Source organism: Tiliqua scincoides, chromosome 7 (genome assembly GCF_035046505.1).
Source record: "Tiliqua scincoides isolate rTilSci1 chromosome 7, rTilSci1.hap2, whole genome shotgun sequence".
In the NCBI taxonomy this organism is placed as follows: domain Eukaryota; kingdom Metazoa; phylum Chordata; class Lepidosauria; order Squamata; family Scincidae; genus Tiliqua; species Tiliqua scincoides.
This window is the reverse complement of record NC_089827.1, coordinates 27,725,562-27,749,261: the sequence shown is the minus strand read 5'-3', so window position 1 is coordinate 27,749,261 and position 23,700 is coordinate 27,725,562. Positions and strand designations below refer to the sequence as shown.

Below are 23,700 nucleotides of genomic sequence, written 5' to 3'. Positions count from 1 at the left end.
GGCCTCTGACTGCCTCCCCACCACAGGATCCAGTGCATGTTCCATTGAAACACCTGCACTGACACTGGAAAATTGGATAGGATTTGGCCCTATGTCTGTGATAAGTGAGCAGTGTATAAGATCTAAAGTTACCTGTGATAAGTGAGCAGTGTATAAGATCTAAAGTTTGCCATAATCTTAATAGTGTGTAGGGGTGAAAAACTGACTATCTCAATGGGTATGTCATTCATATCAGCAGAACTGCACCCCAGTATTAGTACAAGGTATTTATCACAGGATTTATCACAGGATAAATCACAGGATTTATCACTCGTATTTATCACAGGATAGGTTATGTGAGCTTCATGTTATAGAATAAATCTCAGCTCTTTGACACATGTACCTGTATGATATACAAGGTGACAAATGCTGATTTCCAAGGTTGTCACAAAGTTGAATCAGTCATGAGTAGTGCATTGCATTATATTTTTGGGAAGCTTCTTAAGTTTGAATAAATATAGGACTGCTGGATGTTATGTTATTACTATAAGATAAACTTCAGTGTTTTCCTCTAAAAATTGAGACACTGCAGTAGGCGAGACTCTGGCACATATAGCTCTGTTAACAAGACTTGAAAGTCAAGCACACTGTGAAATCCCAAAGCTTGTTGCTGAGCAACATATATTTATCCAACACTTCACCACTTTTTCTCATTTTTAAAAAACACCTCAAAAACTCCTATATGAATTTTACTTGCTGGAAAAAATAATTATTTCTTTTGTCTTTACTCCCCACTCCATCACAAACAAAAGTTATAGATGCATTCAGTTCATGTAAAACAACCAACATTTTTGGACCATATTTTAAATTTAATTATACACAGATTGACAAAAAAGAAAAACGAATGAAACTAAACATTGGATTTAACAAAAATACCTTTAAGTGGTACAGTAAGTATTTAGTTATTCAGGAAATATTACAAACGTTCACCTCTCAGGAGGTTCAATCAGACTACAGGCACAATGTCTGTTAAAAAGTAGCTGTCAACTACAGAGACACTTTGCACTACAGCATATTGGGTGTCCAGAGTCCTACGAGCAAAACTTTAAAAATAAGATTCAAGTCCCCAGAGAGTTTTACAGTCATAAGTTTTGTTTCTTTCAACACAAAGCAAAACAAAAAAGCGCTCCCCAAACAGATTCATTAAAAGGTTGCTCTTTAGAATATTATCTTTCCTATATTATACTTTCGTTCAAATTACTGTTACTATTACTGATAGTACGGCCTGTATCTGGCTTGATCAGGATGGTGTGGTCCAGGAAGTGGAGCCTGAGAAGGTGGACCCTGAATTCTTGGTGGTGGTGGTGGCCCCCTTGGTGCTGGCCATATGCCTGGACTCATTCCCCCAGGCTGTGTAAAAGGAGGACTAAGAGTTCCTTGGTCTTCACTGAACTGTGGTAAAGCATTAGGGTTATAGTGATGGGGAGGGGGTGCATTTACATTTACAGGTGGGCCACCGTGTTGGGGTGGTGGTGGTCCAGGTGGAGGATGATTCATATATGGTGGCAGTTGGGCAATAATATGTCCAGGGGGAGGAGTTATTGGTGGAGGAGCAGAGGTCATCGGAGGAGGAGGAGCTTGACTATAAACCAAATGAGGAGTACCTCCTGCCTGGGGAGGATGTTGCATTGGATGGCTTATTGGTGGAGGTGGGGGAGGGGGCGGTGCATAATGTTGCTGTGGTGGCATAATATGATGAGGGTGTGATACCACTGGTTGACTCTGGTATTCAGGATGATGGTGAGCAGGAGTTGGGGCTGGTGGTGGTGGTTCTCGAGTACCAGAGTTTGAGTCATCCTGAATAGGGACAGTTATGAGATTGCTGTGTTTTCTTGTTGATATGCGAAAAGTATCTTGACTGACTGAGCGAGGGGGAGGAGGAGCCATGGACATCTCTGCTGGGGATGCACGAATATCTTCATGAGGCTGATTATAATGCTCGTGTGGCACATGCTGCAACGGCGGAGGTGGCATCATGATGTGCTGCTTTGGTGGAATGTGGCTGAGATGATGCTTGTCGGGTGGCATTATGAACCGCTCTGGGATTTCAGCAGGAGGTGGAGCAATAGGAGGATGAACTGGTTCCAGTGTAGGGCGTGCAACTGGTTTACCAGCTCTCATATGACGATGGTTGATGTGAGCCTGCAAGTCTCTTTGGGATAAATATGTTCTCTTGCACCCTTGAACAATGCTGCACATGAAGAGAGACCCTCGAATACACTGCTCAATTCGCTGCACAGGTTCATTACAGCTGGATTAGAGGGAAAGAAACAAGAATGTGATTTACAGACACTACTGCAAGTTCCTTACATTTAAATAAATGATACAGAGGGATACATGACAACCAGATAAATCAAATATATTTACTTGATCATACTGTGTGATCATAAATCATACTTGCAGTTAGATACAATTACTTGATTCTACTTACCACCATCTACTGCAGATGAACCACCACCCTCTCGTTTAAAACGCTGGAAACACTTTTACCAAGTTTTTAAAAAAGCACTATTAACAGCTTCATATTGTTGTAATATTGTTTGGGTTATGTCCAAAAGTTTCCTTCCTGATTATTCTGGTCAGGGCTACAGTATCACTGCTGAATGGTACAATCCATTCATCGGTGACATCTGCTTCCCAAACTAGTTTCCAGTCATCCCAGTACAAAGAGATCCTATCCCCCTCACATGTAACTTCCTGGCATCCAAAGTCAATTAAGAACTGATTCACACTCCCCTTTTAAATGAGGAGATACATGGAATCAAATCAGGTGTACTGACCAGCAGAAAAAAGCTGTAGTAGTATCTCTGTCCACCATTTTTCTCTCAATAAGCATGTATTAGTGAACTTACCCTGGACACATCTTGTCACCTTTCTTCTCATGCAAAAGAGCACAGTCATAGCAGAAAACATGTTTGCAAGGTATCTAAAAAAAATCACAACATTTAAGAAAATGGTACATACAAATTAACACTTCACAAAACCTGAATACTTAACAAATGTTTAGAGCATTTTTTTATCCACCTCTTCAGGAGAGAACTTAAGCTTGGGGCAGCCCAATCCTAAGGTCTCCTGTGCCGCAGGGTGCAGCGGCGCCAAAATGGCTACTGCGGTGTCCAGCAGGGTCAGGGAGGCCACCAGAGGTCTCCTCAAGGGAAGAGGATTTTTGTCCCCTTCCTCCAAGGAAAGCCCCAGACCTACAATGGGGCTAATCAAGTCTGCACTAGCTATTTTGCCAGCACAGACTTGAGAAGCCCTGTGTTGGGCTTCACAACTTGGCACGGGACTTAGGATCTGGCAAAGAAGGCCTCCGTCTGTCCCACACCCTCCTCCCTCCCCTTGTCCCGCCCTCTCCCTGCTCTGGAACGCATTCCCCCCACTCTGAAAAGCCGCACCACTGCCTGGTGGTGCTACTTACCGCTGACGGCTCATTGTGGGCATTCTCCCAGTGCTGAGGCAGAGTGCTGACTGGCACAGCGCCAGTGCTACCTCTTTGCCAGGTGCCACAAACATGCTTTATGGCACGTTTGTGACACTCTGAGCCGGCAGTACACATGTACTGCCAGTGCAGAGGAGAATAGGATTTGGCCTTGGCACTTAGGACACTGGGAAGCAATAAACATAAAACACACAGTAATAACAAACCAAGATATTTTGGGGAAATAACATTCTTAAATTTAAGTTGTCTCTAAAGCTACTGAAAAATTAAATACATATTTATTGCTTTATTTAATACATCTTCCCTCTTAAATAGACACCCTCTTCTGAACGCTGGAAGATTCAGCAAAAGCCACCCACTTAAAATATATATACAGGTCCAGTCTTGTTATACATGGATTTTTTATACATGGATTTGACTCAACACAAATGGCCCCTGCAAATGAGAAGGAATGTGCTGATCCCTGGAGAAGGGAAAAAATGCACCCCTTTAAAATCACAGTTTAAAAAACTGCTTTTTACTGTTGCAGAGAGACAGTTATACATGTCATTACAGGTATAACCTAAGTATCCACAGATTTTCTATCTCAGAGCTGATGAGAAAGGCCCTTTAATTTAAAGGAAAAGAGATGTTTAATAGTGCCAGAGAGGGCAGCCAGCTGACAATCCATCAATCATTCCCTGCAGGTTTCACTCCTCCTTTCCCCCTGAGCACGTGAAAGAAGGCTAAATGGCAGTGATTATCACCTTCTCCATTCTTTCCCCCTTGTTAGGGCTCCTGGTGAAGGGAGGGATTGCTGCCTCCTAATGAAGCCTTAGCGCCTGGAGAGAGACTGATTGCCTCTGTGTGCATTACAAAGGTCATCAAAGCTGTTTTTAAATCACCAGAGCAAAGAAACTTTGTTTTTTAAATTGATTTGCTTTAGTGCGTTTTCTGCCATCCATATGAGTTCTTGGAACAGCACCCTCACGAATAATGAGACTCAACCTGTACTGGATACTGATTGGTAAAGAGTTGAGTTGTTCTAAGCCAGGATGGGCTATAGTCAAGTACCTCATACTAACAATGAAATTAATTTGAACAGTCTAATTTGAACAGTCTAATCATGAGCAAAATCCTGGCTTTGCCAAAAATTCCCAGTGGGCAAAAACTCAGGTGGGCACGTCGTTCAAGGACAATGCAACTTGAGGAAATTAACTACGATTCTATTCTCCTATTCAAAACAACATCCACAGTGCAGAATTGAAAATGTTGTTCATAGCAAGAGCAAACTGAAAGTCTAGATCAGCAGTTCTCAAACTATGGGTCCAGGACCCACCAGTGGGTCATGACCCAATTTTTGGTGGTTTACAAAACTAACAGGGCAGATAGTGACATTGAAATTAACAATGTTCAGGATGATATGCCGTGGTCAAATAAAGCTGTTCTCACCTTATGTTTTGTCTACTACTTTGATAAGCATTTTCAAAGGATGAAGCTATAGCAAGTATCTCTTCAAACTACCCAGTATAACTGATGTCACTGATGTTCTGATCTTAAAGTCCCAAGTACCTATTGTTCCAACTCATTTCTTAAAGTTCCAGATACTTGTATATTTGAGCGCTGGTAACCAAGGGTCATTTACATTAATGCCTCCTCTCTCCTATTTATATTGTTCCAATGTTTATAAATCTCTATGGTCTCTCTATAAATCTGAATATGAAAATGATCGGCAGTGGACAATGCCTGTGTTCGTTTTAAATTCATTCTGTGCCCAGTCTCAACTACATGCTCTGCAATGGCTGATTAGTCAGCTAGTTGTGCTATCCTTGTGTTCTCCCAATATAGTCTATCACATTTCTAATATAAGGAAGAAAGGCTTGAGTTCTTGAAACAAGTTGTTCTGCATTTTGAGGTTTATTAATCTGCCAGGGATGTATTAATTAGGGCAGATTAGGCTATGTGCATCAGGGTCGAACAAGGTACTGGGGGGGGGGAAGGAGTACTGCTGCCCAATCACCATTACAGCCACACCTCTTGGCTTTATAAATCAGGTAGCAGTCTCTAAAAAGTTTGAGAACCACTGCTTTAGGTAGATTAACTGAGTTGATATAAATTTTGTCTGCTGCCTCTCATTCCACATATCGTTTTTATTCAATTGGGCACTACACAATGCAGAGCTGAGAGTGATTTTATAGTTCATTACACTAATAAGAAAAGTGAAAAGCCAGTCTGATCAATATAGTATCACTTACCATGCGTCCATACATTTTGATGGGTAGCCCACACTTGTCACAGAAATGGACTGGAGTATCATCCTTCTCTCCAAGCAAGTTTATCTGTTTAAATGGCAATTATTATTTCATCAGCCTATTGTCGTCATATCTTTGCACACTTTACATATTGAGATCTACAGAAAGCCTGGGTATCCACATTTTTCTGTAAAGCCTCGTTTTCAACCAAAAATCAGGCGGTTTGCTATGACCCGTAGATAAGTCTAGTGTAAAATGATTTATGAAATTCTTTGAATTAGATATTTTGGGCTCATTTTAGCCAAACCAGATCCTGGAAAAACTGGCAGTCATTCTTATGCATCAAATGACTTACCAGTAATTGTTACCTGAAATACAGTTGAATTTACTGAAGAGTAGTAAAAAAGTGAAATTTAAGGTATATTTGCATTCATTAACTTTATTAATTTTAGTCCATTTAACAGACTCAAAGTACCTTCTTTCTTGTTGCATCCAAAATCTGTCTTTGAAAATATCGATTGTGACCCACTTCTGGTTTGTGATCAATAGTGGGTTGCGATCAATATTGTCGGACAGCGCGCTTTGCGGGCTCCCTGCACTCCCTGCACCAGGGAGGTTGCAGGAGGCTCTGGCAAGCCCAGCCAAGCCCCTGCGCGCCTTCACAGTGACGCGATCCTCGCAATTGTATCACTGCTTCCCCCCACCCCTTAAGGGGAAAGTGGCCAGGGCTCTCTGGCTGGGGCATCACGACATCCCAGTTTGAGAACCTCTGCACTAGGCCAAAGGTGTCAAACATTAGGCCTTCAAACCAGATATAGCCCTCAGAAACTCTTTAACCAGCTCACAAGATAACTGGGCTCTCCGAGCACCACACTTTCAGAAGTGCTGCTTCTACTGAGACGCAGAGAAGGAGAGACTCGGAGAGTGAGGTAGAGAGAAGGAGGCCCCAGAAGGCAAGGAATGCTACAAGGGAAGGGGGAGAACAAGAGGAGTGAGAGGAAGAAGCTGCTGAGGTGCTGGGAGAGCCCAATTATCATGGGGACTGCCCTTTCAGTAGCACTGTTTCTGATGAGGCAAAAGTGGTGCTGCTGAAAGGGAACCTACATGATAACTGGATTATCTCAGCAAGATAATTGGGTTCTCCCATTTCTTGAAAATATGATCAAGATGGAGAATTGGTGGGGGAGTTAACATGGCGGGCTGAACTTTCCAGCATGGGAAAGCACCAGGAGACTTAAACCTGCTTGCAGCTGACGACTGCTTGCAGCTAAACTGCTTGCAGCTGACGACTTCCTTGAATTAAAAGGGATAACAAGAGATTACCTACAACTCTTCGGAGGTTGCTCCTTTTGGGGGGGTATCTCTGGCAAAGACTGGGGAACCCCTCTTTAGTTTGAGTGTCAGAAGAGAAAGAGAGACATCTAGCTCGGGTCTTCAGTGGTGAGACAAAGCCTAACTGTTCCCCTGAAATTTATTACTTTCACTTTTGGCAAGTCACTGAAAAGTACTATAAGATTTATAGAAGTTTTTTGGACATTCAGGATAAGACTGCCAATTAAAGGAACTTGAAACAATTTTAATGAGATTAAAGTTATACTTATTGGTCGGAAGGAACGGAATGTGGGCGCAGCAAGCGTTGTGACGAAGAGATGTGTTTCGAAAGTTTCTAATGGCTGAATGGTTTCCAAATGCTATATTAGGATGTTTTTCTACTGATTAATGCTTTTTTTATTGACTAATGATTATGATATCTAGGATGTTTATATTTTACTTTTATATGATACATCATCGCTTACAAAATTCGAGTAAATGAACCTTAGAACGGAAGAACTTTAAAACCATAGTCTTTGAATTGTTTGAATTAGAAGTGACATCTGCTGGCGAAAACTGGAACGAAGAGCCAATACTATGGAGCAAGCAAAAGAACAAACAAAACAGTCAAGATTACTAATACAAGACACCGAAGAGAGAATTTACAGCCCAATCCGAGAAGGGCTGCTGCCGAATCCTGAACCTACCGGCCAGCGCTACACTAACACAGGCAGGAGTCCGGTGGTGAGGCTCGCAAACATGCCTTACGGCACATTTGTGATAGTGCTCGGCAGCACAGAGCCGTGCCGCCAAGCACAGGATTGGGCTCTTAGTGTGGAATTTCTGGAACACCTGTTCCAGCAGTTTCAGGTTAAAACTGAATTAAAATAGTTGAATAAGAGCTTAAAGACCTGAAACTGGAATTGAGACAAGATATGGCTCAGCTGGAAGAATCTGTCAAACATATTAAACAAGAGACACAGGAGATCCAGAACAGAGTCAATATTATTGATTTAGAATGGAAGTTCTGAGTTCAGAACAAGAGAAAACATTGGATATGACATCTTTGATGGAACAAACAAGAAAAAATACTGAGATACTAATTAAAATTTCTTATTTTAATAAGATACTAATTAAAAAAAATAAAGAAAATACTGAGAGTCGTACCATAGAATTTAGGAGAAGATTTGAGACAGCAAATGGTACAGGTCCTAGTTCGGTATTTACAAACAGATAAACAAATCATTGGCTCAGAAGTTGACCAGGTTTATAGACAAGAAAGAATCCACCGGCTGGATGCAGTTCAAAAGGCAAGAGAGTTTATGCAGAAATTTAAAAAACAGGAGGACTTAGGAGGACAAGAGGGAAGATTAGAAGATATACAACAGGACCAATCTCAGGAGGAAGAGGTTTTGATGGATAATGGATAAACTTACAATTGTTAGTAAAGACATAATAATTGTAATAATTATAATAATAATAATTTTTATTATTCCCCGGGGGGCTGGGGATAAGAACAGGCCCTCAGTTCGGCTGTACTTGTCATAAGAGGCGACTAAACAGCCACCGGGTAGATGGGACTCGTTAGCCTGGGAAGGCAGCTCATCTGAGAGAAGGAAAACTCTGATCCCAAACCTCCACTGCCTTGTGGCAACATCCAGTTATGGAAAAGGCTTCAAGAGTCAACCTCGAGGCAAAATCCGGAGCCGGAGTCCCTGAGGCAGGCAGTTCATGGCTGAACACAGTCACGTTCTGGCAACTCCTGCAACGCCACTGGAACCAACCGTACTGGCCTCTGCCTTTCCATTGGACCATTTCAGCGATATGGAGAGGGGGAATTTGCTGCATGGGTAACAGTCTATCCTCCATATCTACTTTACCCAGGCATCGCGCACTGGATAGGACACTCTGTTCCAGAACCACCATTCAGAGCATGATACCATAGTCTTCTGAGACTGAAGGAAGAATATTAAAGACAAGTCAGTAAAAACTTTTACCGGCGATTGGAAACCATTCATGGACTTCCTGCACACCGAGGGGAAAATGGGCCAAATAATGGGCAGGAGGTCTGGCTCAGGTGGTAGAGCTGCGGCCTTATATGCCTGAAGAGCTGAGGCTGCCAGTTTGAAACAACCGGAAGTACCCGAGAACTGACGACACGCTGATATACTGATGAGCTGACCCTCGGTGGCAGAGAGGAGTTTCCGTCAAGTGGAGCGTGGGAGGCCAGACCAGGAAGGAATCCAGCTGGAAGAAGGAGTTCTATGAAAGACTAGAACTATTCAATTGTAAAAATCCCTACTGGGGTTTAGAACAGCCTGCCTACGTAAACCGCCTTGGATTAAAGTCTGAGGAGAAATCTGACGACCAAAGAAAGACGGTATATAAATACCTGTATAAAATAAATAACCTATGGATTTGATGAGTAGACAGGGGAATTAATTTTCATGTTTTTCTCATTTTTCTTTTTGTGTGGAAAATGTACTTTTTAATAAGTTTAGACTATTTAAGATTTGATATTTTTTGTAGGATTTTGTAGTAGAATAAAGAAATGTAGTTTAAGATAATGGGCCAAATAATCTATGGATTTGATGAGTAGATAAATGTATTTTTTAATAAGTGCAGATGGTTCAAGATTTCCTAACTAATCATTTGCATGATTTTGTATTAGAACAAAGAAATGTAATTTGAGATTTCCATACTTGCCACACAACTTGTAACATCTTTATTTTATAGTTTTTTTTCTTTTGTATTTGTATTTAATAAAATAAAAACACAATAAAAATATGATCAAGATTTACATATTCAGTCATTTGCACCTAATTAGTGACTAGGTGAGAGCGAAGAAGAACCAATTTCTTCTTTCTAGGAGAAAAAATTGGGAATAGTACCAGGATGGGATGTGATAGACGGTTTGGCACAATGAGAGGATACAGGAACAAATGAGCTAATAAGAAGCCCATCCTGGGCCATTCCATGTATAAATGCTTTTATGCAAATGCCGAAAGTCTCTGAGCAAAGATGGGAGAACTGTAATGTCTGGTGACTAGGGAAAACATTGACATAGTGATTATAACGGAAACCTGGTGGAATGCGGAGAATCAGTGGGATACTGCAATCACGGGCTATAAACTCTACAGGAGGGACAGGGAGGGGGCGTGTTGGAGATGGAGTGGCCATTTATGTTAAGGAAGGGATAGAATTCAGCAAAGTAGAGACTGAAGGCAGGTCCAACTCCACCGTAGATTCTCTGTGGGATAAATTACCAGGCCTGAGGAGCGATGTAATACTGGGGGCGTACTATCGTCCTCCAGACCAGAAACCGGAAGGGGACCTTGAAATGAGGAAACAGATCAGGGAGGTGACAAGGAGGGACAGGATTGTAATCATGGGGGACTTCAATTATTCTCACATTGACTGGGTCAATTTGTGTTCTGGTCACGAAAAGGAGACCAGATTTCTTGACATGTTAAATGACTGTGCCTTAGAGCAGCTAATCATGGAGCCCACCAGAGGACAGGTGACTCTGGATTTAATATTGTGTGGTACTCAGGACCTGGTTAGAGATTCAGTGTTAGTGAGCCAATGGGGAACAGTGATCATGCTGCAATCCGTTTCAACATGCACATCGGGGGAAGAATACCGGGCAAATCTCTCACAAAAACCCTTGACTTCTGACAATCGGACTTCCCTCAGATGAGGAGGCTGGTTAGAAGGAGGTTGAAAGGGAGGGTAAAAAGAGTCCAATCTCTCCAGAGTGCATGGAGGCTGCTTAAAACAACAGTAATAGAGGCCCAGGAGAAGTGTATACCGCAAAGGAGGAAGGGGTCGACTAAATCCAGGAGGGTGCCCGCATGGCTAACGAGTCAAGTTAGAGAGGCAGTAAAGGGCAAGGAAGCTTCCTTCCATAAATGGAAGTCTTGTCCTGATGAGGAGAATAAAAAGGAACATAAACTGTGGCAAAAGAAATGTAAGAAGGTGATATGGGAGGCCAAAAGAGACTATGAGTAATACATGGCCAGCAACATTAAGGGGAATAATAAAAGCTTCTTCAAATATGTTAGATACAGGAAACCCACCAGAGAAGCGGTTGGCCCACTGGATGGTGAGGGAGGGGAAGGGGAGATAAAAGGAGACTTAGAGATGGCAGAGAAATTAAATGAGTTCTTAGCATCAGTCTTCACGGCAGAAGACCTTGGGCAGATACCACTGCCAAATGACCCCTCCTGACCAAGGAATTAAGTGAGATAGAGGTTAAAAGAGAAGATGTTTCAGACCTCATTGATAAATTAAAGATCAGTAAGTCACCAGGCCCTGATGACATCCACCCAAGAGTTATTAAGGAATTGAAGAATGAAGTTGCTGATCTCTTGACTAAAATATGTAACTTGTCCCTCAGAACGGCCACGGTGCCAGAGGACTGGAGGATAGCAAATGCCGCACAGATTTTTAAAAAGGGAAGGAGGGGGGACCCAGGAAACTATAGGCTGGTCAGCCTAACATCTATACAGGTAAGATAGTGGAATGCCTCATCAAAGATAGAATCTCAAAACACATAGACGAACAAGTCTTGATGAGGGAGAATCAGCATGGCTTCTGTAAGGGTAAGTCTTGCCTCACGAACCTTTTAGAATTCTTTGAAAATGTCAACAGGCATGTGGATGTGGGAGAACCCGTGGACATTATATATCTGGACTTTCAGAAGGCGTTCAACATGGTCCCTCACCAAAGGCTACTGAAAAAACTCCACAGTCAGGGAATTAAAGGACAGGTCCTCTCATGGATTGGGAACTGGTTGAAGACCAGGAAACTGAGAGTGGGTGTCAATGGGCAATTTTCAAAATGGAGAGAAGTGAAAAGCGGTGTGCCCCAAGGATCTGTCCTGGGACCGGTGCTCTTCAACCTCTTGAATGTTGAATGTGCGGCAGTGAAGAAGGTCAATTCTATGCTTCAATTCATTAGAAAAGGTATTGAGAATAAAAGGGCAAATATTATAATGCCGTTGTACAAATTTATGGTAAAGCCACACCTGGAGTATTGTGTCCAGCTCTGGTTGCCACATCTCAAAAAGGACATAGTGGAAATGGAAAAGGTGCAAAAGAGAGTGACTAAAACGATTACTGGGCTGGGACACCTTCCTTATGAGGAAAGGCTACGGCATTTGGGCCTCTTCAACCTAAAAGAGATGCCTGAGGGGGGACATGATTGAGACATACAAAATTATGCACGGGAAGGATAAAGTGGATAGAGAGATGCTCTTTACACTCTCACATAACACAGAACCAGGGGACATTAAACAGAACATAACACAGACATAACACAGAACCAGGGGACAATTTCACTAAAATTGAGTGTTGGGAGAGTTAGGACAGACAAAAGAAAATATTTCTTTACTCAGCGTGTGGTTGGTCTGTGGAACTCTTTGCCACAGGATGTTGTGATGGCATCTGGCCTGGATGCCTTTAAAAGAGGATTGGACAAATTTCTGGACGAAAAATCCATTACAGGTTACAAACCATGATGTGTATTTGCAACCTCCTGATTTCAGAAATGGGCTAAGCCAGAATGACAGATGCAAGGGAGGCACCAGGATGCAGGTCTCTTGCTATCTTGTGTGTTCCCTGGGGCATTTAGTGGGCCGCTGTGAGATACAGGAAGCTGGACTAGATGGGCCTATGGCCTGATCCAGTGGGGCTGTTCTTATGTTCTGAAGTGCTCATTTCTGGTCATTTTTTAATGATACCACTTCCTTCGTAACGATATAACTTCCAGCCCTCAGCAGGCACCATAAAAGCTATTTTGACATCCCTGCCCTAGACATGATACAGAAATGACAGGGTTTTTTTGTTTGTTTTAAGATACCAAAATTTTATTCAAAACACTAATACTTTGGATTTTCTTTATACTCTTTACATTCACATGTACTTTGGATCACTGGAACTACTGAATCAATTACTGCACCTTGAAATCCCAGAAGAGGTGTCCAGGGAACCTTCTTTGATTACCAAACACATCACCACCTTTGCATTCGTACCGTTCTTCTTCATTATAATCAAATTCTTCTGAAGAAAAAAACCCCAAACAAAATCCTTAGAAAGCTAATCAGGAAAATTTAAAATATACAAAATCATTCTAATTCTACAAGTGCATGAATATTAGACAACTATGATAGATAGTAATCAACTCAAGTCAGCCAACTCAAGCTGGCATGGGGGTCTGGGGAGAGTGAAACGGGGCATTCTGGGACAGGGGAATGGCAGGCCTGTGGGTGGTGGGCCAGGATCTGAACCCCATTCCCATGTGACTCAGCACAGTGCCGGACTCTTGGATCTGCACCATTGATTTAGGCAGCACAGATCCTACTGCGTTACCCAGGGAAAGGGGAATTAATTCCCCTTGCCCCAGGCTGAGCTGCAGCCAGCCCCAACCGTGTGCTGGATACAGTACAGGCCAGCCTGCCTATTCTAGTGCAGTTTAAGATTGGGCTGCTTGAATGATATACAGGAGGAGCCTGTTTATTCGCGGGTTTTACATTCATGGATGGGCTGCTTGAATGATACACTGGAGGAGCCTGTTTATCCACGGGTTTTACATTCATGGATCTGACTCAATGCAGCTCCCCCAGACATGTGTTAAGCCAGACTCGGCTCCAGCTGAGCCCTCTGGAGGGGACCGGAGCCATGCTCCGGCCCCCTCCAGAGGGGCTTTCTGAAGCCCAGAGAGGCAGCGCACATCCACCCGCTGCCTTTCTGGGCTTCATAACGGCTCCTAGAGCCAAAAAACCAGCAAGTGACGTTTTTATGCCCTTTAAGGCAGTCTGAGACCCAGGGAAGCCCTCCAGGGTTTTCTGAAAGATCCTTGATGACCAACAGAATTTGGTCAAATCAGAATTTCTCAAATCAGCTCACCTTCTTCACCAGCCTTTGATGGTGCCCTATTCATACTTCTTGCAGGACGAGGTGGTGTAGGTTTAGCTTTGTTGGTCTGTTTGGAGATGAGTTTTATAGGGATGCGACGGCGGACATCAAGACCACCCAATGTTCCAGAACTATTTGTGCCTTGCAAATCATTGTCTATGTAAAAAAAAAAAAGTCAAAGAAGTTGGTCAGTTTTCATTTATCCAGATGCTGAATAGCATTTTCCCTCTTCAATATTCTGGGTAATTTTAATTAACTCATGTAAATATAACTCACTGCTTATATTTATTTTTTTTACATGTAAATCCCCAACCCTTCCTCCAAGAGACTCATGGTGCATATATGGTTTTCTCACTCCCCACCCTGCATTCCATTTCATCCTCACAACGTACCTGTTAGGTACATCAGGCTGTGAAATAGTAACTTGGCCCAGGGTCACCCAGTGAACTTTATGGCTAAGTGGGAACTTGAACCTGTGTCTCCCCTAGTTTGTGTGTTAGATCACTACACTATACTGGTATACAGACCACTTATCTTCACAAAGTGTTGCATTTTGTCAAAGTTGTTCTGCAAAATAATAAAACTATAAAAACATGAAATTCTGATTATCTTACACCCTTTCCTCACATGCTATAGAATTGAATTTGTATGCGAATGATTCTAAATATGTATTCACCTGATGCTTAAAAAACAAACACCTGCAAATAAAAAAATAACATGGCAGAAAGAAGGCTAGCCTTTAGTCCTTCTTGACAGATACACACAGAGAGGTTTTAGGTTTTCTTCATTTCTGCACTATCACCAAAGTCTGAAATGGAACAATCCCAATGACAGACAGGCCTCAAATATTATTGTAAAACTCTTTCATCTCCAAATGTACTTCACAAGATCAGAATCTATACCACATATAGTTTCCAATTTGAACAAACTTTTTTTAACAGAACAGAACAAAGGAAGGGTTCACAAGCCTGGCAGCCATTTCTTTAAATGCGCTCTCCTGGAAAACTCTGTCTGTTGCATATTAACTCTTATGAAAAATGTGATCAAACCAGTAATTATAAAATTAGCTCTCATCCCCAGATCCCTTCTCAAAACTTACCTTTTTGCTTAATCCAATAGTTCTCATCCCCAAATTAAGCGAGCCTAAAATTGCATAATTGCATTTGATCACATTCATCCCTGGTTACTCTGTCCACTCTTTCCATCTGCCCTCTCCTTTTATCACTTCCCACATTGTTGGAATTTAGGTGATAAATTCCTTGGACAGGGACCAAACTTCCTTGCTTATGTTTCTCTGAAGAACACTACTGACACAGGCTGAAGCAATGCCTTTACTTGTTCAAATTCACTAGCATTTTCACCTTTCCAAAGAACTCTAAAATACAGAAGTGTGAATGCACTTCCCTTTTCCCTCCTGAAACACGCAATCATACTTTTTGAAAATCTTCTCATACTTTTCACAAGCACCTTTTTTTACAAGCATTCTGAAGCTGCTCTGTGGTTTCAAAGAAAATAGAAATAATGCTTTGGAAGTGACAGTACATTACAAACCACATAAGTAAAGCTTTCATATTTAGTGTGTATAGAGAGAAAGTATAAAGTTGGATGTAATTAAACTTATTCCGCTGTTAATACAGTTCTTTATACAGAAGATAATTAAGTTTTGAAACTACTATACTAGAAACCATAAATGGTTAAAAAGATTGAAGGAACCACTTCTTGACTGATGATCAGAACTATGGGACTTGCATTAGTTGGCTTAGAGGTCTGAAATGAGCCAAATATGCCAAAATGTACAAATAAGTGAACCAGTAATATAAGACAACCCCTTCAACAATCCCCAAACTTTCTCAAAAATCACTGACTCATAAAACATTTCAACATATTAAATGCAAAACAAAAATCATATTTAATATCTAACCTGCACAATCCTTCTCCTGGTTATAGCATATCTGCATTTACTGTTAGTAATTATGACATTGCTCAGCTTGAGAGAAAAATTAAGTGAATGTTTAAAATAGTTAAGTCGCATAAGTGGATGGGTGTTTTAAGGAAATAGCAGAAATTGTACCAACTGAAATATTTAAACTAATGAGGGCAAAATGGTTTTAAAATAGGCATAGAGTTAATCCTATTCTAGAACTCAGGAAATAACAAAAATCATCTTAAGAATGCAGTTCTTTCATGTTTATTTGGCCCAGGAAAGGTTAACATTTCTTATAATATGTTTCTGTGCATAATTTATTCAATTTGCAGCTCAATCTTAACTTGAACTTGCACAACTGGTTACATGGCTTGCACTGTATCCACTGCAGGTTAGGAGGCGGCTGAAAGTCTCCTCAGGGAAAGGGGTTACTTTCCCCTTACCCTACCCTAGACTGCCCTGTGGGGCTACTCAGATTTCTGCCAGGTATATAGCTGGCAGAAGTCTGAGAAGCCTGGTGTAATCCTGACCAGGTTGGGAGGTTAAGATACAGCAGAGGGGACCTCTACCGATTCGCTTTCCAGGCCTGATCTGCCCCGTTCCACCCTCCCCTACCCAGAAACATCCCCTCCCCACCTCCGAAATGCCCTCCTGCTTTGATAGCAAGTGGGAGAGGCCACTTACACAGCGTGTTATGGCACCTGCAGTACTTACTGTTTTCCCCCCTCCAGTTATGCTACTATGAGTAAACATTTTTCGAATTGGACAATTTGAAGGCAGTAATTTGTGTGTGCATTTTTAATCCAAACAGACTTTTCGTATTTTCTACATGAAAGCTGGTATATATTCTAAAACATTATTTATATCATTAATACACCAAAGGCAACTAACAAGAGCAGACAAAATAAAATAAAAAACATTAATAGGAGAACAGTGCAAAACCAAACAGGTGGATTAAAAATTTCATCACAGATTATACGCAAAGGAATATATTCTTAGAGCAGCAAAAGAAACCAGAGAGGTAAGACAGGTTTTTCTCAAAAGGGACAGCAGCTCTCAACAACTTTTTTTGCATGTCAACCAAATGTAATTCAGATTTTGGTGGAATACAGAGAGCCTCTAAAAATCTCAGTGAATGGGGAAACTCATATGGGATACTATGCTCTTATTCCAGGATTTCAAACCCTAAATGTGTGAAATCTTCAGTAAGAATCTTGGAAATCGTATTTGGGGGAAAAAAGTCAATTTCTAAGGAAGATACTACTTACTGAGAGCCCAATCCTGTGGTCCATGCTGCGCCTCCGCGGCGCGGACCACAGTTGCAAACATGCCGTAAGGCACGTTTGCGGGGCTTACCGCCGGAGCAGGCTCAGCTCCAGCCAGTGCTGAGCCAGCGCGCGGCAGGCACCCGCATTCCGCAGCTTGGCAATCTCTGTGACCATCAGGCTGCAGAAAGGGAAATGGGGACGTGATTGGGGGCATGGGGGAGGTGTTCCAGGGAGGGGGGAGGCATGGTCGAGGGCGTGGGGGGTGTTCCCGGAGGTGGGGAGAGGCAGGTCCGCAGAGCTGAGCTCCGCAGAATCTTCTCCCGAAGAGCCTCCCACGGTAGCCCGGGAGGCTCTGGACCCAGCGGGAGCCCTTTGTGGAGCTGCCGGGTCCTGCAGCTCCGGGTAGCTCAGGATTGGGCTGTGAGTTAGATCACTGGACTGATTTAGCATTGTCTACTTTGACTGGCAGTGGCTCTCCAGTTTTAGACCAGGGATGTCCAAAGTTTTTGGCAGGAGGGCCACATCATCTCTCTGACACTGTGTTGGGGGCCAAGGAAAAAAAGAATTAATTTTACATTTAAAATTTGAATCAATTTACATAAGTTTACATAAATGAATATATTAAAGATGAACTTATATGAATGAATGAAGGCCTTACAGTAGCTGAAGGTCTATAAAAGGCCCTGCACAAAGCAAGGCTGGCCTTTCCTTTGCTGCCACTACTGCATCACAGATGTGAAACAGCAAGCAGTGGAGGGAGCCCTCATTCCACAGCTAACGAGAGAGGTCAAACAGTCCCCCTCATGCTGAGAGCAGTTGCGTTGGGCCAGTGCGGGCTCCAACAAATCTCTGGAGGGCCAAAGCCTCTTTGGAAACTGGGGGCTCCCTGAGGACCGCATTGAGAGGCCTCAAGGTCGCATGTGGCCCCAGGGCCAGGGTTTGGGCACCCCTGTTTTAGACAACTGTACACCAGAGATTGAATTTGGAACCTTTGGCATACATGGTATGTGATCTACACTGAACTACAGCCCTTCTCCCAAATTTTTCTTTTGACTGTTCCTAAATGTTTAACATGCCAATTTGTAAAAAATGAAATGGGTGTTTCTTATGATTGATTGACTGATACCTTTATAGGCATTAAATAATTTCCAGGAAATAGAGGCAGTGGACAACATAGGATGCACACAATAAAAGACAAGCATGAGCAGGATTAAAAAACAACAACAAAGAAACATCAAACAAGGCAAAGTAAAATAGCCAGGCACAAAACCACTCACTGTTCAAGAGCAACATGAAAGGAGAGCAAAATTAGAAAAATTTACTCCTGGCCAATACAGAATACAAATACCTCACTACACTAAGTGAGCAGGGCTCATTTCTCCTATCCAGCAAATAATGAATCCATTCTATGAGAATTTTGCAGGAATGGGGGATAAAATTGGTGATATAGATCAATATAGTGAGGGTAGTAAAGTAGCAAATGACTCAAGGTTTCAATTGTGGTTAAATCACAAGAACAAGTTTGAGAGCTCTCCAATGACCTATTGAATTTGATGTTCAAAACATGTTCAAATTTGATGTTCAAAACATTCATATGCATGACATTAAATCTGGCCAACGTAAAGGATCTGCGAATCTGAGGAGAAAGTAAAAAGGAAAGGTAGTTTGAACCAGAATCAGAGGGCCAGGAAAGCCCAAGATGTTAAAGGGAATATGATTTAAGGGCTGCAGCTTGTAGATTCTGTTTTTCAATATCAAATGGAAGGGTCCAAATGAGTTTAAAGGTAGCAGGCAAAGGTAATCTGCCAACCAGGTCAAATGATAGGCCAAGCATCTGCAATTGTTTGTAGAAAAGTTAGGCCTGGAGAAAGAGTAACACCAGCAAGGATATTTCTGAGCACGATGTTCTAATCTGTCTCAAAGCAGACCCTTAACCAGAATTTCAGGAATCTTAGCCAGGCCAAGGTTTCAATCTTATGAAGGCCAGCTCTGAGGCACAATGCTGCGTAAGGGATGCAGTGAAGTACCGCAAAGATCTTGTTGAGAAATCTAGACTGAACGCGTTCTATTAGGATAGAAACAGCTGAAATTCAAATGGGGATACTAAACAGGAATCATGCTAGAACCTCAGACTTAAAAATCTGCACAGCTGCTGAAATGTAAGAACTACTCTAGGAGTAAAAAAACTGCAGGGTGTCTTGAGCTGATAGCTTGAAAGAATAGCAGACTGACAGTGAGAAATCCAATTGTGCCTGTGATGGAACAGAATTCCAAGATACTTGAATTCTTTAACCTGTTGAATTGCCTTTCTTCTCAAGGATGATGAATTTAGTTTCCATTGAGAACCAAAAACCATAACTTTGGACTGCCCAAAATTCAGCTGCAGCTTGTTGGAAATGAGATGATCTATATAAGAAGTGATTAACGCATCAAGATTTTCGTATGGGACATTAAAAACGTGTCATCTGCATACAACAGATGGGGAAGTGATAATTTGCCTAATTTAGGAGGGTGGCCATCAATCGAGGACAAGTGAGCTGTCAGGTCATTAACAAATAAATTAAACAGTGTAGGGGCCGTACACACCCTCTTTTGACTCCTAAATTTGTTGGTATTGAGGCCGATAACTTCCCACCTGGTGATAACTTACAGTTTCTTACGATTCTAAAAAGAATATGTTTCACAAAAATTTTTATGTAACATCCAAAAATCCCTCCTTGAAAGTATGCCCCTCTCCATTCAAATGGAGCTCAACCTCTAGTCAGTATGCTTAGAACCTAGAGCTTGGGTATGTTGCCCATCCTGTTTTTATAATAATATTCCCCAATGTTACACCTCAGTCTACAAATTAAAGCAACCAACCACATACACAATGCTGTTTGAACATTGTGGATAAATGCAGGATTGCCTCCTATAACTTTCCTGAGGATTGAATTTTCACTTGTGTAACTGAATCTCACTCAGTATCAGTGGAGACTGGTAAAGTTGAATACAGATATTCTGTCTCTAAGCTGTGCAATTCACAAATGTATGAACCGCTGCCACTACAGTCAATGCAGGGATTATAAAAGAGACCACTGGAGTAAGCAACCTTAATATGGAGATGTGTGAGGGCAAAAAAAAAGACACACTGATCAAGATGAAAAGGAAGAAGGAAGACATTCTAATGCATTATGGGTACAAATCATTTAGATGGAGAGATAAAAGAAACTAGCAAAAGCCTTTATTCTTTTTAAACCAATAGCAACACCATAAAGCAAAAAAAAATAGAATTAAGAAAAATACAGGTTTCCGTGTTTACACTATTTGCCTCCTAACAGACAAAATTAGTTTACATCAGCATTTATGCTAAAAGCATGTATGTTGTCACAATTCAAGTTATAGCCACACAACCTTCTGTACTATAAATTCTACCTCTACCAGTGGTTTCCAAATGTTTTAGTACCGGGACCCACTTTTTAAAATGACACTATCAGGAACCACCTACAAGACTTAACAAAAAAATTAATTTTAGAAATAATTTTATTTACTTATTTGTAATACTAACCAGGGAAAAAGATGCTCATTTATCTCCCTTTAGTTACGGATGCTTGCAAAGTGCAGGAGCTGATCTCTTTACAAGGCAGTCAGCAGTTACCTATCTTGTAAACTGCAGGAGCTAAGCTATTTGCAGGGCAATTAGCAGCTATGTCCAAATAGCCTCAGGGCTTGAGGCAATGACTTATCTCAACTTTTCATTGGAGGCTATGCTCAGCTGCTACAGGACCCAACAAAACCAGGTCCTAACCCACAGTTTGGGAACCACTGCTCTATACTATTCCTCCTATGGAAGTTTTAAAAAGATTCCATACAATGAAAGATTCTGTATCTATGACTCAGGTATGGTTGAATCTCTTCCACGTATGATTCTTCACTGTACACTTTATCTAAATGCCCGCAAGAAATACTTAGCCCCTTATTTGAGAAAATAGGTGGATTGTTCAGACAACATCCAGTTGAAGAATATGTCATCATCTGAGGACCCAGCCATAATTAAGACTGTGGGGATTTTCTTAAAATATCAATTGAGACGCCACAGCTCTGCTAACAGATCTCGGAAAATGGGTTGTACTCTGGGAGTTTCTTTACCTATTACAGATCTGTGATTTGATTTTTCTTTCTTCTGTGTGTATCTGTTATATGGCAATAAATGTTCTGACTATTCCTCATCCAGTATAGAAATCTGAACAATGCTTACCCCAACATTGGAGTATTGTGTTCAGTTCTGGTCGCCGCATCTCAAAAAAGACGTAATGGAAATGGAAAAAGTGCAAAAGAGAGCGACTAAGATGATTACTGGGCTGGGGCACCTTCCTTATGAGGAAAGGCTATGGCGTTTGGGCCTCTTCAGCCTAGAAAAGAGGCGCCTGAGGGGGGACATGATTGAGACATACAAAATTATGCAGGGGATGGACAGAGTGGATAGGGAGATGCTCTTTACACTCTCACATAACACCAGAACCAGGTGACATCCACTAAAATTGAGTGTTGGGAGAATTAGAACAGACAAAAGAAAATTTTTCTTTACTCAGCGTGTGGTTGGTCTGTGGAACTCCTTGCCACAGGATGTGGTGACGGCATCTGGCCTGGACGCCTTTAAAAGGGGATTGGACATGTTTCTGGAGGAAAAATCCATTACGGGTTATAAGCTATGATGTGCATGTACAACCTCCTGATTTTAGAAATGGGCTATGTCAGAATGCCAGATGCACCAGAATGAGGTTATCTGGTGTGCTCCTTGGGGCATTTGGCGGGCCGCTGTGAGATACAGGAAGCTGGACTAGATGGGCCTATGGCCTGATCCAGTGGCACTGTTCTTATGTTCTTAACATGTTAACTGGGAGCTTATCTATGACCACAACATCTGAAACAAAGATAAACTTCAGATTTTTATTTGGCCGTTGGATTTAGGAGGAAGTGCTAACTTCAGTGGTAGAGCATCAGGTTTGCTTGCAGAATGCCCCAAGTTCCATCCCTGGCATTTTCTCTTCAGAACAGAGAAAAAAATCCAGGTTGAAACCTTGAAGAACCAATGCCAGCAAGTGCCACGAACATTGCCCTAGATAGCCTGAGAGGCTATTTTAGAACCAAGCAGGGCAGCTTCACAGACAGCACAGAAACAAAACAGTGAGAGTTTTGTGTCCTTTCAAACCCCCCCCCTCACTTGGGAGAGGGGATTAAGGGTTCAACCCTATCCAACTTTCCAGTAGTGGTGCAGCCGCAATACAGCCCTGAGGGTAAGGGAACAAAGGTCTCCATACCTTGAGTCCTCTGTGACTGCCTTTCCTCCACAGGATGCAGTGAACACATGGGCACAGCTGCACTGGAAAATTGGATACAATTGGGCTGTGAGGCTGCCATCCTAACTGTACTTTCCTGGGAGTAAGCCCCATTGACTATAATGTACTTCTGAGTAGACAGGCGTAAAATTGAGCTCTTGGGCTGCAACCCTATCCATATTTACCTGAGAATAAACCCCATTGACTATAATAGAACTTTTCAGTAGACAAGCATAGGACTGGGTTCTTAGGCTGCAATCCTAGCCATACTTACCTGGGAGTAAGCCCCATTGACTACAATAGGGCTTACTTCTGAGTAGACAGGTGTAGAATTTAGCTCTTAGGCTGCAATCCTATTCATATTTACCTGAGAGTAAGCCCCCCTGACTCTAACGGAGGCATAGGCTTGGGCTGTGAGGCTGCCATCCTACCCACGCTTTCCTGGGAGTAAGCCCCATTGACAGCAATGGGCTTACTTCTGAGGAGACCTGCATAGGCTTGGGTTCTGAGGAGGGTGAGAGCAGCACACTGGGGGAGACCCCTCAGCGGGGGGGGGGGAGAGGAGAGACACTCCCTGTGGCCTGACCGTTGAAAACCGTTGGTTTAGAACCAACTTTCCGGGGGGGGGGGGAGGAACGTGCAGCCAGCATTCGGGAGGAGCCGCGTCACTGCCTCCTGTCAAGGCCGGGCTGCTCCCTTGGAGCGCCACAGGGCCGGCGGGCGGGCGTACGGCAGGGCCCCCTCCCGGGAGAGCACCGCCTTCGCTGCCCCTTCCCCCTCGGCTGCCTGACGGGCTGCGCTAGGCCACGACCGCCACGACGAGCCCTTCCTCCCCCCCACCGTCACTACAAGGCCGCCGGCTCGAGGCCCCGCGGAACTCCGAGCAGGCCTGACCCAACCACCACGGCGAGGCGGGGATGGTACGCGCGGAACTATATAGAACACCCCCCTACCCAACCCACCCCCCTAGCTCACCATTGTGGTCCATGATTCGGCCTAGGGAACTCTGGGACCGGAAGTCGCGGCCCTGCGACGGGGTGGGTGGATGGGACCGGAAGCGGAAGTGGAGAAGTGCGGAAGAGAGTCGTGACAGGTCGTGACAAAGGCGAGCGTGGGTGCTGTTCTGGGGTGGCGGAAGGGACGACGCGACGGTTTCAGTGACCACCTTCAGTGACTGTGATTTCCGCGCCAGGCTGGGGCTTCTGAGAGAGAGAAAGGGGGAAAACTACAATTCCCAGCATGCTCTGCGGCCG

The 23,700-nt window shown here is 42.8% G+C and overlaps 1 protein-coding gene across 3 annotated transcripts; it reads right to left on the bottom strand.

Moving 5' to 3' along the window:
• Window positions 1–678: 678 nt before the first annotated feature.
• CBLL1 (Cbl proto-oncogene like 1) lies at window positions 679–23,631 on the bottom strand. 3 transcript variants are annotated; one of them, XM_066633898.1, is made up of 6 exons: window positions 23,423–23,631; window positions 13,929–14,093; window positions 12,982–13,079; window positions 5,713–5,796; window positions 2,892–2,965; window positions 679–2,290 (listed from the first exon to the last, which is right to left on the bottom strand). In XM_066633898.1, exons 1-6 carry the CDS (start codon window positions 23,433–23,435, stop codon window positions 1,249–1,251), a joined length of 1,476 nt encoding a protein of 491 aa, XP_066489995.1. In that variant the 5' UTR covers window positions 23,436–23,631; the 3' UTR covers window positions 679–1,248. The 3 variants fall into 3 exon arrangements, with proteins under 3 accessions (XP_066489995.1, XP_066489994.1, XP_066489996.1); XM_066633897.1 differs by having other exon boundaries at window positions 12,982–13,082; window positions 23,423–23,629; XM_066633899.1 differs by lacking the exon at window positions 23,423–23,631 and adding an exon at window positions 15,037–15,066 and having other exon boundaries at window positions 12,982–13,082.
• Between the last annotated feature and the right edge of the window lie 69 nt (window positions 23,632–23,700).

Coding starts and splice junctions, on each gene's coding strand:
- CBLL1 (XM_066633897.1), bottom strand. Junction 5,797..12,981: donor ACCTCTTCTGGGATTTCAAG/GTGCAGTAATTG, acceptor CCATTTAAACAG/ATAAACTTGCTTGGAGAGAA. Junction 2,291..2,891: donor GGTGACAAGATGTGTCCAGG/GTAAGTTCACTA, acceptor CCTCTAATCCAG/CTGTAATGAACCTGTGCAGC.